The sequence below is a fragment of the Gymnodraco acuticeps genome, unplaced genomic scaffold (genome assembly GCF_902827175.1).
Source record: "Gymnodraco acuticeps unplaced genomic scaffold, fGymAcu1.1, whole genome shotgun sequence".
NCBI lineage: Eukaryota > Metazoa > Chordata > Actinopteri > Perciformes > Bathydraconidae > Gymnodraco > Gymnodraco acuticeps.
In genome coordinates, this window is record NW_022991552.1 from 96,623 (window position 1) to 116,745 (window position 20,123).

Consider the following 20,123-nt stretch of genomic DNA (forward strand, 5'->3'; position numbering starts at 1 on the left):
ACGAACGAGGAATTTGACTTGGTGTCGTGGTGCGTACATAACACAGATAGCGACCTATTTTAAGAACACTATAATAACATTACAAAAAATAAGAAAACAGATAGCAAAATAGAAAATAAAGCAGTCATTTACATTGAAATAGAATGCAATAAAATAGAAAATATGTGCAGTAAGCAAACCAGATATTGTCTGGTAATAGTAAGATAAACCATAATTAGTATGTTTTGGCTTCTTCTCTGTATTCCTAGAAGTGGTTCCCTCTCTCACAGCCCGGATCAGAGAAGCCGGGCCTCCCATTGGTCGGCTCCTCGCAGGACCCCGCCCATCCCGAGGGGAAGGCTGAATCCGATTGGAGGATCCAAGTATTCAGGCCCCGCCTACCAACACCTCCAGGAAGTGGACTCTTCTGAGAGGGAGGCTGAGGCTCAGAGAGGGTGAGGGAATGTACTGAAGGATAGATTACAATGTGTTTAATTGTGCCAGTTTTTACTGTTTTATAATAGTTTATTTTATTTGCATTTAAGTACCACATCCTTTACTCAAGTAGAAGTACAGATAGGCCTACTCGTGTTTAAAAATACTCTGGTAAAAGTAGAAGTACTGACTAAACTTCTTTCCTCAAGTCAAAGTAAAGAGGCTTCAAAGTGTACTTCAGTAAAAAGTACTCATAACTAGCAGCTGCTTTAAAGAGTACCTGACCTCCCTTTATATTAATAGAACAATAATGTCATTGTTAGCTAATGAATGTTTCCATGCTGAACAACGGCAACATGACAACGTTTCCATTGGTCCCTCTTCTTTAGAGAAGACCAGGAAATGATGGATACACGGATCGTGTTCAAATCAATAGGCACGCAATGACTCTAAAGAATAATGATCACGCACCAAACACACATTCAGACTAAAGGAACCAGCTGTTTGGGAAATGAGAGAAGTAGAAAGTACAGGTATTTGAGTTCAACATGTAAGAAGTAGAAAGTACAGGTATTTGAGTTCAACATGTAAGAAGTAGAAAGTACAGGTATTTGAGTTCAACATGTAAGAAGTAGAAAGTACAGGTATTTGGGTTCAACATGTAAGAAGTAGAAAGTACAGGTATTTGTGTTCAACATGTAAGAAGTAGAAAGTACATGTATTTGGGTTCAACATGTAAGAAGTAGAAAGTACAGGTATTTGGGTTCAACATGTAAGAAGTAGAAAGTACAGGTATTTGTGTTCAACATGTAAGAAGTAGAAAGTACAGGTATTTGGGTTCAACATGTAAGAAGTAGAAAGTACAGGTATTTGTGTTCAACATGTAAGAAGTAGAAAGTACATGTATTTGGGTTCAACATGTAAGAAGTAGAAAGTACAGGTATTTGGGTTCAACATGTAAGAAGTAGAAAGTACAGGTATTTGTGTTCAACATGTAAGAAGTAGAAAGTACAGGTATTTGGGTTCAACATGTAAGAAGTAGAAAGTACAGGTATTTGTGTTCAACATGTAAGAAGTAGAAAGTACAGGTATTTGTGTTCAACATGTAAGAAGTAGAAAGTACAAGTATTTGAGTTCAACATGTGAGAAGTAGAAAGTACAGGTATTTGGGTTCAACATGTAAGAAGTAGAAAGTACAAGTATTTGAGTTCAACATGTGAGAAGTAGAAAGTACAAGTATTTGAGTTCAACATGTGAGAAGTAGAAAGTACAGGTATTTGTGTTCAACATGTAAGAAGTAGAAAGTACAAGTATTTGAGTTCAACATGTGAGAAGTAGAAAGTACAAGTATTTGGGTTCAACATGTAAGAAGTAGAAAGTACAGGTATTTGTGTTCAACATGTAAGAAGTAGAAAGTACAGGTATTTGAGTTCAACATGTAAGAAGTAGAAAGTACAGGTATTTGTGTTCAACATGTAAGAAGTAGAAAGTACAGGTATTTGAGTTCAACATGTGAGAAGTAGAAAGTACAGGTATTTGAGTTCAACATGTAAGAAGTAGAAAGTACAAGTATTTGAGTTCAACATGTGAGAAGTAGAAAGTACAGGTATTTGGGTTCAACATGTAAGAAGTAGAAAGTACAGGTATTTGTGTTCAACATGTGAGAAGTAGAAAGTACAGGTATTTGAGTTCAACATGTGAGAAGTAGAAAGTACAGGTATTTGGGTTCAACATGTAAGAAGTAGAAAGTACAGGTATTTGAGTTCAACATGTGAGAAGTAGAAAGTACAGGTATTTGAGTTCAACATGTGAGAAGTAGAAAGTACAGGTATTTGGGTTCAACATGTAAGAAGTAGAAAGTACAGGTATTTGAGTTCAACATGTGAGAAGTAGAAAGTACAAGTATTTGAGTTCAACATGTGAGAAGTAGAAAGTACAGGTATTTGTGTTCAACATGTAAGAAGTAGAAAGTACAGGTATTTGTGTTCAACATGTAAGAAGTCAAAGTAAAAGTCGTCAGAAAAATAAGTAGTGGAGTAAAGTACTGATACCAGAAAAATGTACTTAAGAACAGTAACGAAGTATTTGTACTCCACTACTTCATACTTCTATGGACTGGTTAATGTTGAAACTTTGTTCAAGCTGCCCACTTGGCCAGGTCGCTGTTAAAAAAGATATTTGAATCCCAATGAGACTTTTACCTGGTTAAAGGAGATATATATTCAACTTGAAATGATTGACACAGCTTCATCATAAAAATAGAAATCTAGTTTTGACGAATAGTCCGCTGAAGCTTACTGTGTTTGCCGGCTCTTCCAATGCAGACAGACCAAGACTGGTTTAGATGGAATTACAGCTTAAGAATCTTAAGAGTATTTTAAAGGTTATATCCCGTCTTTCTTCCCTTTGCTGTATATCCTCCATGTGCTGAGTCATTTCAATGAAAGCCACTAACTGAAAAATGCAGTGGACATAGCTTTGGATTTCATTTCAGGAGTGGATATTTCAAAGGCAATTCTGTGATTGTCTTTTAACAACAAAAAAATATATATATAGTGCTTTCTTTCTCTCTTTTTTCCAACCTTCTTTAATCCCCAAACCCCCATCCCTTAGTTTCCAATCTGCTGAGCGAAGATAAAAACAAGGTCACGTTATGTAGTGCTCTGCAGCGCAGTGGCACGAGTTCAAAGGAACTGCTTCTCGTGCTTTTTAAGGACACGATGCACATCCAGATTCCTCTCTCTGTCGTTTCCCTGTCAGACATCGTGTCAAGCCTGAGCTAAATCATGACTCTCGGCTTTTCAATGCCATCTAAAAGTCCCCGTTTAAATGTTGGCATCTAAATATTATCAGGATAAATAACTTGCATTTCCCTTGGCTGCAATGATAATGCAAAATGATCAGTGTGAGCGATTAGCAAGAAATGTATTTGGTGTGAAAGGTGTCTTCATTGTTGGTGTGTTGTGAGTCCTTTTTTTTACCCACCTGGACTAGAAAGCCTCTCTTCAGGCGCTCAGGTCCCGGCGGTCCTGGCTGAGGATAAAGCTCCACATGACCTACATGCATACTAATAGAAAGAGGACGAGCAGGAAGCTATGGCTGGGCAAAAAAAGAAAGAAACTCCCACATACTATAGAGTCAGAATGCTAGACGTGTTTATAGGCATTTAGTGAATTCAGTGGTTTGCACACGGAGGCAGAATCCGATTCTCTTTTAGCCTCAATCTTATTGAGTTTCCTCTGGTTACACTAGATATTCAGGACATTAATACATAAACAACGTTTTGTTATGTAAAGATATAGTAGCGGCTGAGGAGTAACCACCCTCCGTTTTCTTCAAACACTGTTAGCCATTTCTTTGCACTTTTAGCACCGTTAGCTGGTTAGCTTCACAATGTTGACAGCCATCTAAAGTCAGTCCCTCTTTTCTGTGTTTAGACATGTAGAATCACGCTCCTTTGTCTAACCTAAATGTCACTCCTGAGGGCCACTTGAGCTTGTTAAGTGTGCATCTCCTCAACGAAAGAGCTCTTCTCAAGCTTCCCAAGTGTCCTCTGGTCGCCCAAGTGTCCATATGATAAGTCCAAAATGTCTGTTGTTTAGTCTGAGTGCTCACAGGTCAGGTGTCCTCCAGACTGGCCTGCTGTCTTTGGTTTAACCCGACTGCTTTCTGGTCAGTCCAAGCGCTTTCTGGTCAACAAAAATATCTTCTGGTCAGGTTCAGGATCCTTTGGTTGGACCAGGTATGTTTTACTAGGACTTGTCCTTACTTTTGGTCAAATAGTGTTGTTCTCTGGTCATCAAAGTTACTCTCTGGTCAACCAACATGTCTTCTGATGGAAGAGTCCTCAGCTGCCAAATGCTGCTATACAGTGTATTCTCATTTCATAGCACATCATAAAAATTCCCCTTTTTATAAAATAAAGCATTCATGAACAGCTGCTGCACATTTTAGCTGATGACAAACACATGGAGAGGTTTTGCTAAAGGGCAAGAGGTCATGCCCATTTTAAAAAGTCCCTTGCACACCTACTCACTAGTCAGTCACTAATGCACGATTTCAGGATCCTTTGGTTGGACCAGATATGTTTTACTTGGCCATAACTGGTCCATATGTCCTCTGGTCAAATAGCGTTGTTCTCCGGTCAATGGAAGTTACTCTCTGGGGAGCCAACATGTCACTGGAGTGTCCTTTGCTGCCCAAATGCTGCCATACACTGTGTTTGCATGTCATAGCACAGAATAAAAATTGATAAAAGGAATTCATGAACAGCTGCTGCACATTTTAGCTCATGACGAACACATGGAGAGTTTTGCTAAATGGCAAGAGGTCATGCTCCTTTTAAAAAGTCCCTTGCACACCTACCCACTCGTTCCCTAATGCACGATTTCACATAACGGCAGATAAACAGGCGGACTCCCTCTCACAAAGCATGGTAGACTGAGTTGCCATGGTGATACTTGGCCATGACTGCATAGAAAGTGAGGGAGAGCTGCAGAGAGACGGAGAGAAATGGAGAAAACGGAGAGAGAGAAGCAGTTTGAATCCATTCTGACACAGAAGGAAAGTGTTAGTAAGTATAGTAAGAGAAGAAAGAAACGGCGGCAGTGAAAGGAAGTGATAGAGCAGTGTGCAGATAGCACATGACAGTTAGAAAACGGCTTTAAAAGAAAGGTCGCCCGCTCTATTCGCTGCCTGTTAGAGAAGCCTTGAGTTATCTCAACAAAATGGCTGACAGGGAGACAGAATGTCCTGTGTTGTTACTTCTATTTTAAGATAAAGCTGTCTCCAAAATGGCTGATGGAGGCACTGCACGCATTTCTGTATTTTTCCTCCACTGTTTGCAGTATTTCTACAGAAACATACATTTTCTCCCTGGCTCGTTTTGCGATACCGTGCAGCCTTCAGTAAGACGGTGAAACAATTGAAACGTTGGCTTTAATTGAATGTGTCAACAAATCTCACATAACTGTGTTATTAGTTGAGTCAATAATATTAAAGTGGACCTATCATGCTATATTTGAAACATATTGTAGGGCCATACCTATAAAACATGTCTGTGAAGTTTTTTTTTCAAAATACCAAACAGATCATGCATGTTAGCCACGCCTCATTTCGCTCTATTTGCTCTTTTCCAGCCCTGTTTTTGCAAGGGCTGATTCTGCTTCTGTGGCAGACTACAGCGCCACCTACAGGCCTGGCATATGTACTACAGCGTCTCCAGCGCTTCCAAGCGGTCTCTCATTCCCCTGATAGGTGGAGAGTTGCCCATATAGGCGGAGCACCCCTTTTCTGACGTCAGAAAAATTCAAATAATAATCAGCTCCGTTGCAGCCCCGTTTTTAGAGATTTGGGTACGGAGGAAAAGAGAGAGGGTTGTGTTTTCTGACACTTGGTGAGTTCCCTGACACACCGGGGACACATGTTCATGTTTAAAAGACGTACAAAAGTGCATTTTGCATGATAGGTCCACTTTAAGTTGAATGTAGGCGTACATGTCAATATGTATGTGTAGGTCTGTCTAATCCATAAATGTATATATCAACAGGTAGCAATAAGCTTGACTCCAACAACAATACGTCTCAGGAAAGTTTGGTTAACTCTTTACTTAACAAACAAAAGATATCAGTACAAACAAATATTTTCAAAGGTCAAAAAACAATATTGCTCCATGATTATTTTCTCTTTCAATTACAAGCAGCTGCGGTTACAACGGCTGGTTTAAATAAATGATATAATAATAGTAATAACAAAGAATTACAATGTTCAGATATATCTATATACACACATAATATATCAAATTATACATTTTAACATATGGCTCCTGTATAAACGTGTCTCTGGAACATTTTGCTGCATCAAGACTTCACTCAGCAGCAAACAGATGAGATGTATTGATACGCTTTCAGAAGGATTGATGAACAGGGCTGTTAACACTTGTGCATATAATGAGCTCCTGTAAACAGCAGTAACTTATCTCACCTCACTTGCACACACTCTCTGTGTAAAACCCCTCCAGCTGCTCCCCCGTCGCTCCAGGGTTTATATTTGAACTGTGCTTCATAGATTTGTGCAATCTGATTGTGTTTCAACGCATCAAAAAAGAGATTTGTCTGTGAATGTTATCTCGGGAATTAGCACCCTCGCATCATCTTCTCTTATCGCTGCCGGGATCCTCATCTGTGGTCACGCTAAATCTCCACTGTGGGGTTTTTTTGGCGAGGAAAACAATAACTGCGGCGATAAAAGGACGAAGTGATTTCCTTTGAGTCACCAGAAAAACCCCACCTTCTCCTCCCATTGCTATTAATGGAGAGGGCGTGAGATGAGGTATTACAAGGATGTTTGTCATGGCAGAAAAAGATAGCCTTTGTGGAGGATTATGAGTTATTATTACGCAATGATAATGAGGCTCTGCTGGAGAATGCAGCTGGATTTAGACTCTGATAACACTGAAGGGCACGGTCAGTCTTAGAAAGAGAGAGATTATGTCTGGGCTCAGTGAAGTTATGTCAGGATACAGATCAGAGACTTGTAATGTGGCTTAACTCGACCTAAATACAGATAACACGCCATCAGAGGGAAACTCTGACAGAACGAGACGTGGCAAAAAGTAGCTGGAACAACATCAGGGACTTTAAAAGGTGATGAGCCTCTGTACATGATAAGCTAAGGGGCGGGACATCTCTAAGGGGTTGACCAATCACAACAGAGCCGGCCAGCTACCCAATCAGAGCAGACTGGGCTCTGGTTTCAAACAGAGGGTGAAAAGAGGTGCTGCAGCACAGACAGTATGAGAAAAATAAAGAGCTTTTTGAACATTAAAGCATGGAGACATGTAGAGACACTACATACTGATATACACCTGAACATCAGCAGGAGAGGACTCTTTAAAGTAGAGACACTACATACTGATATACACCTGAACATCAGCAGGAGAGGACTCTTTAAAGTAGAGACACTACATACTGATATACACCTGAACATCAGCAGGAGAGGACTCTTTAAAGTAGAGACACTACATACTGATATACACCTGAACATCAGCAGGAGAGGACTCTTAAAGTAGAGACACTACATACTGATATACACCTGAACATCAGCAGGAGAGGACTCTTTAAAGTAGAGACACTACATACTGATATACACCTGAACATCAGCAGGAGAGGACTCTTTAAAGTAGAGACACTACATACTGATATACACCTGAACATCAGCAGGAGAGGACTCTTTAAAGTAGAGACACTACATACTGATATACACCTGAACATCAGCAGGAGAGGACTCTTTAAAGTAGAGACACTACATACTGATATACACCTGAACATCAGCAGGAGAGGACTCTTTAAAGTAGAGACACTACATACTGATATACACCTGAACATCAGCAGGAGAGGACTCTTTAAAGTAGAGACACTACATACTGATATACACCTGAACATCAGCAGGAGAGGACTCTTTAAAGAAGAGACACTACATACTGATATACACCTGAACATCAGCAGGAGAGGACTCTTTAAAGTAGAGACACTACATACTGATATACACCTGAACATCAGCAGGAGAGGACTCTTTAAAGTAGAGACACTACATACTGATATACACCTGAACATCAGCAGGAGAGAACTCTTTAAAGTAGAGACACTACATACTGATATACACCTGAACATCAGCAGGAGAGGACTCTTTAAAGAAGAGACACTAAATACTGATATACACCTGAACATCAGCAGGAGAGGACTCTTTAAAGTAGAGACACTACATACTGATATACACCTGAACATCAGCAGGAGAGGACTCTTTAAAGTAGAGACACTACATACTGATATACACCTGAACATCAGCAGGAGAGGACTCTTTAAAGTAGAGACACTACATACTGATATACACCTGAACATCAGCAGGAGAGGACTCTTTAAAGTAGAGACACTACATACTGATATACACCTGAACATCAGCAGGAGAGGACTCTTTAAAGTAGAGACACTACATACTGATATACACCTGAACATCAGCAGGAGAGGACTCTTTAAAGTAGAGACACTACATACTGATATACACCTGAACATCAGCAGGAGAGGACTCTTTAAAGTAGAGACACTACATACTGATATACACCTGAACATCAGCAGGAGAGGACTCTTTAAAGTAGAGACACTACATACTGATATACACCTGAACATCAGCAGGAGAGGACTCTTTAAAGAAGAGACACTACATACTGATATACACCAGAACATCAGCAGGAGAGGACTCTTTAAAGTAGAGACACTACATACTGATATACACCTGAACATCAGCAGGAGAGGACTCTTTAAAGTAGAGACACTACATACTGATATACACCTGAACATCAGCAGGAGAGAACTCTTTAAAGTAGAGACACTACATACTGATATACACCTGAACATCAGCAGGAGAGGACTCTTTAAAGAAGAGACACTACATACTGATATACACCTGAACATCAGCAGGAGAGGACTCTTTAAAGTAGAGACACTACATACTGATATACACCTGAACATCAGCAGGAGAGGACTCTTTAAAGTAGAGACACTACATACTGATATACACCTGAACATCAGCAGGAGAGGACTCTTTAAAGTAGAGACACTACATACTGATATACACCTGAACATCAGCAGGAGAGGACTCTTTAAAGTAGAGACACTACATACTGATATACACCAGAACATCAGCAGGAGAGGACTCTTTAAAGTAGAGACACTACATACTGATATACACCTGAACATCAGCAGGAGAGGACTCTTTAAAGTAGAGACACTACATACTGATATACACCTGAACATCAGCAGGAGAGGACTCTTTAAAGTAGAGACACTACATACTGATATACACCTGAACATCAGCAGGAGAGGACTCTTTAAAGTAGAGACACTACATACTGATATACACCTGAACATCAGCAGGAGAGGACTCTTTAAAGTAGAGACACTACATACTGATATACACCTGAACATCAGCAGGAGAGGACTCTTTAAAGAAGAGACACTACATACTGATATACACCTGAACATCAGCAGGAGAGGACTCTTTAAAGTAGAGACACTACATACTGATATACACCTGAACATCAGCAGGAGAGGACTCTTTAAAGTAGAGACACTACATACTGATATACACCTGAACATCAGCAGGAGAGGACTCTTTAAAGTAGAGACACTACATACTGATATACACCTGAACATCAGCAGGAGAGGACTCTTTAAAGTAGAGACACTACATACTGATATACACCTGAACATCAGCAGGAGAGGACTCTTTAAAGTAGAGACACTACATACTGATATACACCTGAACATCAGCAGGAGAGGACTCTTTAAAGAAGAGACACTACATACTGATATACACCTGAACATCAGCAGGAGAGGACTCTTTAAAGTAGAGACACTACATACTGATATACACCTGAACATCAGCAGGAGAGGACTCTTTAAAGTAGAGACACTACATACTGATATACACCTGAACATCAGCAGGAGAGAACTCTTTAAAGTAGAGACACTACATACTGATATACACCTGAACATCAGCAGGAGAGGACTCTTTAAAGAAGAGACACTAAATACTGATATACACCTGAACATCAGCAGGAGAGGACTCTTTAAAGTAGAGACACTACATACTGATATACACCTGAACATCAGCAGGAGAGGACTCTTTAAAGTAGAGACACTACATACTGATATACACCTGAACATCAGCAGGAGAGGACTCTTTAAAGTAGAGACACTACATACTGATATACACCTGAACATCAGCAGGAGAGGACTCTTTAAAGTAGAGACACTACATACTGATATACACCTGAACATCAGCAGGAGAGGACTCTTTAAAGTAGAGACACTACATACTCATATACACCTGAACATCAGCAGGAGAGGACTCTTTAAAGTAGAGACACTACATACTGATATACACCTGAACATCAGCAGGAGAGGACTCTTTAAAGTAGAGACACTACATACTGATATACACCTGAACATCAGCAGGAGAGGACTCTTTAAAGTAGAGACACTACATACTGATATACACCTGAACATCAGCAGGAGAGGACTCTTTAAAGAAGAGACACTACATACTGATATACACCAGAACATCAGCAGGAGAGGACTCTTTAAAGTAGAGACACTACATACTGATATACACCTGAACATCAGCAGGAGAGGACTCTTTAAAGTAGAGACACTACATACTGATATACACCTGAACATCAGCAGGAGAGAACTCTTTAAAGTAGAGACACTACATACTGATATACACCTGAACATCAGCAGGAGAGGACTCTTTAAAGAAGAGACACTACATACTGATATACACCTGAACATCAGCAGGAGAGGACTCTTTAAAGTAGAGACACTACATACTGATATACACCTGAACATCAGCAGGAGAGGACTCTTTAAAGTAGAGACACTACATACTGATATACACCTGAACATCAGCAGGAGAGGACTCTTTAAAGTAGAGACACTACATACTGATATACACCTGAACATCAGCAGGAGAGGACTCTTTAAAGTAGAGACACTACATACTGATATACACCTGAACATCAGCAGGAGAGAACTCTTTAAAGTAGAGACACTACATACTGATATACACCTGAACATCAGCAGGAGAGGACTCTTTAAAGAAGAGACACTACATACTGATATACACCTGAACATCAGCAGGAGAGGACTCTTTAAAGTAGAGACACTACATACTGATATACACCTGAACATCAGCAGGAGAGGACTCTTTAAAGTAGAGACACTACATACTGATATACACCAGAACATCAGCAGGAGAGGACTCTTTAAAGTAGAGACACTACATACTGATATACACCTGAACATCAGCAGGAGAGGACTCTTTAAAGTAGAGACACTACATACTGATATACACCTGAACATCAGCAGGAGAGGACTCTTTAAAGTAGAGACACTACATACTGATATACACCTGAACATCAGCAGGAGAGGACTCTTTAAAGTAGATACACTACATACTGATATACACCTGAACATCAGCAGGAGAGGACTCTTTAAAGTAGAGACACTGGATACTGATATACACCTGAACATCAGCAGGAGAGGACTCTTTAAAGTAGAGATACTACATACTGATATACACCTGAAAATGTGTTTTTGATGTCCTCTTTAACATATTTAATTCAGTTGAGTTTAATGACGGCTAAGTATCAGGATGACACTAAAAGGGAAAGAAGACTCACAAATAGGTTGGGAAAAGATGATTTTCAGACAAATCAAATGCCCCATAACTGGAACTAAAAAGCAGAAATTAAACGATCGAAATGACATCAAGCGATAACTTAATTTGTCCTTGACTGAATCTGAACTGAATTAAACTTATATTTAACATTCTTCATTAAATCAATAATATAAAAAGTAAACTCTCGGTAACCTCTTCGCGTGAGATTTTTGTGTGTGCGTGTGTGCATGGACTCAGATATAAAGAGATGAAAGAAAGATGTCACGGCCCATCGTCTTCCCCCTCTTCCTCCTCGGTGAGATGGCAAAGGGCGTAGATCTGTCCCTCGGTGTATTCTGCAGCGTGGGAGTCAAATAAAAGTAAAATAAAACTGCACTCAAAGACAAAATGACTTCTGGGTGAAGTGAGGAAGTTTTCTCCTTTCAAACCTTAAGTGGTGTTCGGGTCAAAGTGACCTGTTTTAACTTTAAAAAATAAGATGTTTTGTAAAACCTGAAACTTCATGGCCTTGCCTTTTTATCTGTAAAGAAACTGATCAAACATGATGTAATGATTTGTTCTTTTACTTTTGCATGCTAGATTTGATAAGATTTAGATAAGACAGACTTCATCAATCCCAAAATGAAATAAGTATTTGTAAAAAGTTGGCAAATTAAATACCGAAATTTGTGAAATAAAGTATATTTACTTTAAAAAATAAGAAATGCATTCAATATTTGTTTTACTTTTTTGATTAGAGTCGGATATTCTTTATTCATCACAAATTATGAAATTCATTTGGCAAGTATGGCTACTTTAAAAGATTGGAAGTAAATTTCGCAAATTTAAATGAATAAAGCATATTCTGAATCTAATTGAATGAAAAAAATTACAAATACTAAGAGACCCCCTCACATGTATGTCCTTTTAACAATGAAAATCTGTTTTAAATTTGAAACGTGAATGAAAAGATCGTTTCATATCAAAAGTGTTTATTATAGTGGGTTATTTTTGTGTAAATAAGAACTATAATACATGTGTTACATTTGATCTAGCAGAAAGCATTTGCTATCAAGAATTATATATGTATCTAAAATGTTGGGAATTTATATCAAAACAATATTTGTAATTGCAAGAGTTAATTCTCAATTATCTTCTTTTTTTCTGTGTCCCTTCATTCCCCAGCCCCTTCTTCCCGAGATGTCAGACGCAGGGTGATCCTCGATGTGTCGACCCTAGAACAGATGCTTTCCTTCATATGCAAACGCCTCCTGTTTCCTTTGAGACATCCTCGCCATCTTCTTTGAGCGTGGAAGTGCGTTCAGGTGCAATCGATCCTAATCCTTACACCCGAAGTCTACGTAAACCTGGACGTCGTCATAGCAACTCCCCGCCTCCTCCGTTTCGCTCCTGCTCCATCCCCATCATCCCCTCCGTCCAGTATCACAACGACAACGAGGCGTCTTGTATGCAAACCAGCGTCTCCTCGGCAACCAGGACCATGTCTTCAGGAGGAGGAAAGGAAGCAAGGAGAGAGAAAACGGCAGCACATGTTGTCGCGTTGTCTTCTACTTCCTGCTCCTCTGCTATTGGTCAAGAGCGGGATGAGGTGGCGCTGCTATTGGAGGAGGCTCAGGAGCAGCTCAGGAAGTTGGCGTTGGCAAACAGGAAGCAGGAAGTGGAGGCCAGAGAAACTGTTTGCTTCCTGAACCTTAATGGAGGAAGTGTTGGGGCGCTGAGCTGCAATGGACCAACGCAAACACAGCTGCTCACCCCCAGCCTATCACACAGAGACCTGGGCCAAATCAGCCAATGAGAGGACTCCATTTAGGACTTTCACTTTGACAGTGTTTGACAGACTATTGTGTTCTGTAGGACACCGAATTGAAAAAAAACAACATGTAATATCATGGAAAATGTGCTGGTGATATGCATTCTGTACGGATCGAACACTGACCGCCTTTACACTGACTGACAGTATGGAAGAAAAAAAATATTTACATGCATTTATTTACAAAAACAAGAGAAACACTTAGGCAAAAAGAAACCAAATAGTCTGTCAACTCCATGGTGTTTTTAACTGTAAAAAGAATATATAAATATATATATAAATATATATGGATATAAATATATGGAATTCAAAAAGTGACCAAGTACAAAGTTGAAGAACACAGGAATGATGTAACTTTTGTTTTCTTCTCCTTCTCCCTGTTTTTGTATTAACTCAAGTCACGTGTTTGGGTTTCGGCTCTAGAGAAAGAGAAAGACTTCGTTATCGCCGCACGATTCTGTGAGCCTGTACAGAATCCAATATGGCCGACAAGGAAGGAGCTTCTTCACCGATTTACCTTTTGAAAAACTTGTCTACCCAGCCAAGAATACACTTAAAGGATTTACAAACAAAAAATTCCACGGCCGTGAGGTGAGGTGAGGTGTGGTGTGTGTGTGTGTGTGTGTGTGTGTGTGTGTGTGTGTGTGTGTGTGTGTGTGTGTGTGTGTGTGTGTGTGTGTGTGTGTGTGTGTGTGTGTGTGTGTGTGTGTGTGTGTGTGTGTGTGTGTGTGTGTGTGTGTGTGTGTGTGTGTGTGTGTGTGTGTGTGTGTGTGTGTGTGTGTGTGTGTGTGTGTGTGTGTGTGTGTGTGTGTGTGTGTGTGTGTGTGTGTTGTTGCGTGCGTGCGTGCGTGCGTGCGTGCGTGCGTGCGTGCGTGCGTGCGTGCGTGCGTGCGTGCGTGCGTGCGTGCGTGCGTGCGTGCTGAAATGCAGCAAGAGAAGAAGAAAAAACCTGGAAGCTTCTACAGTTGGTCAGATTTGGGAGATTGTTAAAGACAGCTTACATGGACGCTGACTCCCTATTGGTCGAACCAATCTAGATTACTTTAGTTTTTTTTACAAATGGTATTTTCACACAGACACGCACACACACTCACTTGTGCATTCATTGTTGGACGGTCAGATGAAGGACATAAAGAAGGACATAAAGAAATCGCCACAAGTGGAACTAATCTGACATTTTGTTTTGTTTGTTTTTCCATTTTTGGTTATCAATGAACAATGCTGCTTTCTGGGGCTGAAGGGAGGGAGAACACACGGTTTGGGGTATTGAAACAAATAAATGTCTCTATGTTGTATCCTATGAATTGGAAGCTTTTGAATCTCTGTATGAACTTACAGCCAAACGTTTCTGGTGACAAAAAGTAAAAAATGGTTGCAATTCTGGTAAAGATTTTTCAAAATAACAGTTGTTTCAGTTGATTGCTTCAAATACATGTATGACTCCCTCAAAGCAACATGCATGTACATCAGTCTGGTTTACTTCACTTATTTGTTGGCCTTTTCACACATGGTGTAAACTGGCTTCATACCAGTATTCACCAATATCTATCTATGGTAGTACCCTCTCTTCACCAAGCTGCCTGGAGAAATCAATGACAAATAATGTTTTAAAACATGGTTTCATTTCAAAATGCCATACTATACATACGTAAGTGTTTCCATCCATAAAACTCTGTGATTGATGTCAAAACCCATATGGGACAGGATTTAATTTCATTAGTAACTCTTGAATGAAAGTCAAATACTAAAGGGGGTTCCTACTGAGGGTTAAGGATATGTACGGTGGACGACAGGGACAAACGTGCTACAACGACCAAAAACACTTTGAAATACTGAGCATATGTTAAAACACAAATTTGCCAAAACACATGCATGCAAATAGCCTGTTTCATAATTGTATTTTGTCAATCATTTGAAATTAGGTTAGCTATGTTAGCTAGCTAGTTTACACCAGATCTGCAATAGCACTTGAAGGAATCAATGTGATCATATTATTGTTATTATTATCATAAGGGCGGTGGTGGCGAAGTCGATAGGGACTTGGCTTGGCAACTGATAGGTCACCAGTTCAAGTCCCGGAAAGACCAAGTGCTACCGAGGTGTCCCTGAGCAAGGCACCGTTCCCTACACTGCTCCCTGGGCGCCGTACATAATGGCAGCCCACTGCTCCTAACAAATGCAGAGAAACCGTTTCGTTACATGGTACCTGTACTGTGTAATGACAATACATTCAATCTAATCTAATATTGTGTAAATAAGCCAATAAAACGTACATTTTAGGTCAGTTTCCAGTTTGTCGGCCACCGAAGATACCGATGATAATATTCTTTTAAAATAGACACAGAGGAAGGAAACAATCAAGGACTTGGTCCGCCCAAGTCCTTGCAACTACATTTAAACATTTCAGATACATTTGATTTGGGAAAACAAGCCAACCTTATTGTATAAGCACAAGTAACACCAACATTCAGTTTAATGCCTTCGCAAAAGTGTCCGGGGGCTTGAATTGTAAACATTTACTCTTGGATTCTACTTCAGAAATACTATGTTATAGAGCTCTCTTGTGGTTTTGATAAGAAATATATCTTTCAGAACACCTAAAGCAGCCCTTTTTCGAACTTTGTGAATGTGGCGTCTTAAAAAACGTACTTTTTAAACCATCTTTTTCTCTGTGTGATCGGCGCTCTACGGTTCAGAACGGTCTGATCCAATAACGCAACACTCTGGATATATAAAGTACCTGCAAAATCAAACCTGCACTCGTCAAATCCTTCCTTGGGAAGAAGCGCCTGAATGGCACGGCTAAATCTTATTCAACACACACACACACACACACACACACACACACACACACACACACACACACACACACACACACACACACACACACACTAGCATATATAAATCAGCCAAGAGCTTTCTGTCTGTCTTTCTTCCTTATTTTATTTGTATTAAAGATTTAGTTTGCCATCCTGCAATTCAACCCCCAAAGGCTCTCTCTATATCAAATTGTTCGACCGCAACAGTTTTGGTTATTTGATACTGATGTCCTTGATTGCATTATGTCCTCACAGGAACACACACAGGTGGCATATGGAGGGGTGTTGTGCTTCTGTACACACACACAGTGCAGAGAACAATGTGACTGTGTTTGTTTGACCAACTGTAATCAGTGTATGAGCTTTTAAACAGATAAAAGTCTGCAAGCATCGTCTGGATTTGTTTTGTTATCTGAGATGATCCGGCAATATTTATCCACTGCATGTTTTTACAACATGAACGTTATGTTTCATCGGAGCCTCTCACACAATTTCACTTTTTTCAATTAGTATGAGGTATTACTTCAAGGCAACTGCATGTACTCCTGTACATCTGAGCATCGGAAAGTATATAGTAGAAGACAGAGAAAGGAGTTCAGTGCTGCTTTCCATTCTGAGCCTCTGCTCAGATTGGTTTCACATGTGTCCTTGATTGAGCATGACTTCACATCCTGCTGGTTTAACATGACCAGAAGCATTGGAAGAATGATGAGAGTGAACACTTATAAAACTTCTCCTTGTATTAGAGACTGATTCAGAAAGCCTTCTTCCTTACAGTCAAACTTGTATTTGCTGTTTTTGTTCTAAGATACATTTGGAGTTTAATGGTGTTTATTTAAATCCAGAATCAAACCTGAACCAGGCAATAAACACATCCAGGGGAAAATAGGGTTTTAAAATACAGGCAAACCCTCCCTAGTATAATCATTTGGTGTTCTTCACTAAAGCATTTTCCACTGCTTAATTGCATCCCTGTATTTGTCTCTGTGTCTAAGTCTGACTGTTTAGCAAGAGGGCTTTGATTATCATAAACCAGAGATGAGTGTTGGCTTGCAGACGGAAGTATAACAATTTCTGGCTTCAATAAATACATCTGGATGAAATAGTTTGAATTGATCGAACAGGAGGGATTTTATCAGTTTGTGTGTGTGTGTGTGTGTGTGTGTGTGTGTGTGTGTGTGTGTGTGTGTGTGTGTGTGTGTGTGTGTGTGTGTGTGTGTGTGTGTGTGTGTGTGTGTGTGTGTGTGTGTGTGTGTGTGTGTGTGTGTGTGTGTGTGTGTGTGTGTGTGTGTGTGTGTGTGTGTGTTAGCATGCATGTTCTACTCGTTTATGCATGTTTTAGTGTCAACATTTATTGTTTCACCGTTCCTGCTGAATGGCCTCCTCTATTCACACATAAGTCAGCAGCGCGGCACGGATACACATCCAGATAACCAACTTCAATGAAAAGCTAAAATGTTCTGCTTTGGAAATTGGGTTTGAACTGAATGATGCCTGACATTTATATGGAAAGAAATGTACCTTGCACAGCAGCTGAATTCTCTGAGAAATCACACGAAAATATCAAAAGATCACACATAGATCCATGATGTAATGTCCGAGGAACCACAGTGAAACCAACCAATCACCGTCCTTTGAAGAGCAAATGGCAGCTAGGGCCGTGGTTTAGGTGACGAGACACAAAGAGACGACTGTTTGAAACAGAGATGGCTCCGAAAAAGGTGAGTACTGATGGTGAATGGTGCATTAATGTGTCCTAAAACCACGGGAAAGACGGAGCATGTAACCACGTCTGGTTCCCTTGTCTCGAAGTAGGTGGTTATTTGAAAGTAATAATAATAATAATAATCCTTATATTTATTATAGCGCTTTATCAAAGACTCTCAAAGCACTTTACAAATACACATTACACATACAGATCATACATGTAATGGTCATCTACTAAAGTGTAAGGGTTAAGGTCAGAAAATACTCCACTCGCGAATGGAGAATGTAAGTTTATGTGTCAGTACAAGGCGGTTGCTAACAAGTGACAAAATAAACGACTAAATGCCATTGCGACATGATGTTTGCTTCAAAGTCCCAGAGTGGAGATTATCATGCTGAAAAAAACATGTAAGTATCATAAATGTGTGTTGTCCACAAAGCTTATATTCCGCAATATACCAAAATCCTACGGGGAAATCCAACTGCTTTTTGTCAAAGGACCCGTTGCGATTCTTACTCATCACTACACGACTCTCTATTTCTTTATCGAAAGAAGAACTGAAGGTTTTTCTCAATGGAAAAGGTGAAGAGATACTGCTTGTTGAAACTGCCTTCCCTCTTTCCCAAACAGTTTCCAATGACAGCTTCTCAAACCATCTTGAGTCGAGGAAAACCTGTTAACATGGCGGTAAATCTGTCTTTTTCCATTTCAAAAAACACTAATCTGGAGTGTGAAAGAAAAGAGGTAATCCATGTAAGACACACTGGGCCTTCAGATGGGTATTTCAAGCATACAAATGCTGTGTGTTTGTGTGTATGTTCACCTGATATCATCCTCCAGTGGAAGATTCATCTTCTTTTACAAAATATTCTAATTCCCAGCCTCCCCTTGGACACGTTGGCCATTTCCAGTAATGAATAAACAGAAAATGATTGCGAGTCATCTCAGTGGAAGCGTTGCAGTACATCAACAAATATACATCAAAACATATTAGAGGAAAAAAACTAACAGATTCAAACACCCACAAACATTCACATAGCGCTAAGATTAGCCTGTCATTCAAGACGGACTATTCTCGATTTGCCTTTCATTTGCCGGCTAAATTTGCCGGTGTCAGGATGAGCCAGGAGCAAATCCATTTGCATCTGCAGAGCTACTAATCTTCACAGCTTTCAGGAACACAGCAGCCCATAATGAGTGGTTGCAGGGCAGATCATGTTAGCATAATGTTGAAATGAGAGCATGTGTGTGGCACTGTAATAATAACATCTCAGTATGCAGTGTGTCAAGTGGGTGAGTGTGTTCTGTTTCAGCCTTTCATGTGAATTACAGTGAGCAAGGGATTCTTCCCTCCTTATGCCTTATTGCTATGACCCAAATGCATCTTTTTAAAATCTGTAAATTCTGTTAACTTTGCCTTCCACAAAAAGTGGTTTTGAAATGTTGTATTGAAAAGTAAAATAGAGACCCTTAGCAGAGATGATTGTGTTGGTCCAAATCAGGAAAGATCAGACTGAATCTGCAGAAGAGCGATGTTCTTTGGATGCAGACATAATAAGCTTAATAAAAACTTCTGTTAGCTTTTAGCCGTTAGCACTTTCAACGACCAAACTGAAGCGCTAAACTTGAGAATTAGTGCAATCTATCGGAGGTTCTTGACCACACAGTTATTAATTTGCACAAACAAAATGAGACTGATTGGTCCAGTAGTAGGTCGCTGTGAACTAAGACGGAGATGTCCAACACACACACACAGACAACACCACACAACACACACACACACACACACACACACACACACACATACACACACACACACACACAGACACACACACACACACACACACACACACACACACACACACACACATACACACCACACACAGACACACATACACACACACACACACACACACACATACACACACACACACAGACACACATACACACACACACACACACCACACCACACACACACACACAGACACACACACACACACACACACACACACACACAGACACACACACACACACACAGACACATACACACACCACACACACACACACACACACCACACACACACACACACAACCGAATGCAAGAGGACCACCATTTTTCTCCATCAAACCATGC

General features: G+C 40.1%; 1 protein-coding gene across 2 annotated transcripts in view; it reads left to right on the top strand.

Moving 5' to 3' along the window:
- Positions 1-13,651, top strand: part of LOC117533524 (pro-neuregulin-3, membrane-bound isoform-like) — a 90,536-nt gene extending 76,885 nt beyond the window's left edge. Inside the window, exons 5-6 of one of the 2 annotated variants that reach the window (XM_034197308.1) lie at positions 252-434; positions 12,817-13,651. In XM_034197308.1, the coding sequence (XP_034053199.1) occupies positions 252-434; positions 12,817-13,447 (814 nt within the window). In that variant the 3' untranslated portion in view covers positions 13,448-13,651. Of the gene's footprint in view, positions 1-248; positions 435-12,816 lie in introns of both variants that reach the window. The other variant, XM_034197307.1, reaches the window with a different exon arrangement.
- The last annotated feature ends 6,472 nt before the right edge of the window (positions 13,652-20,123 follow it).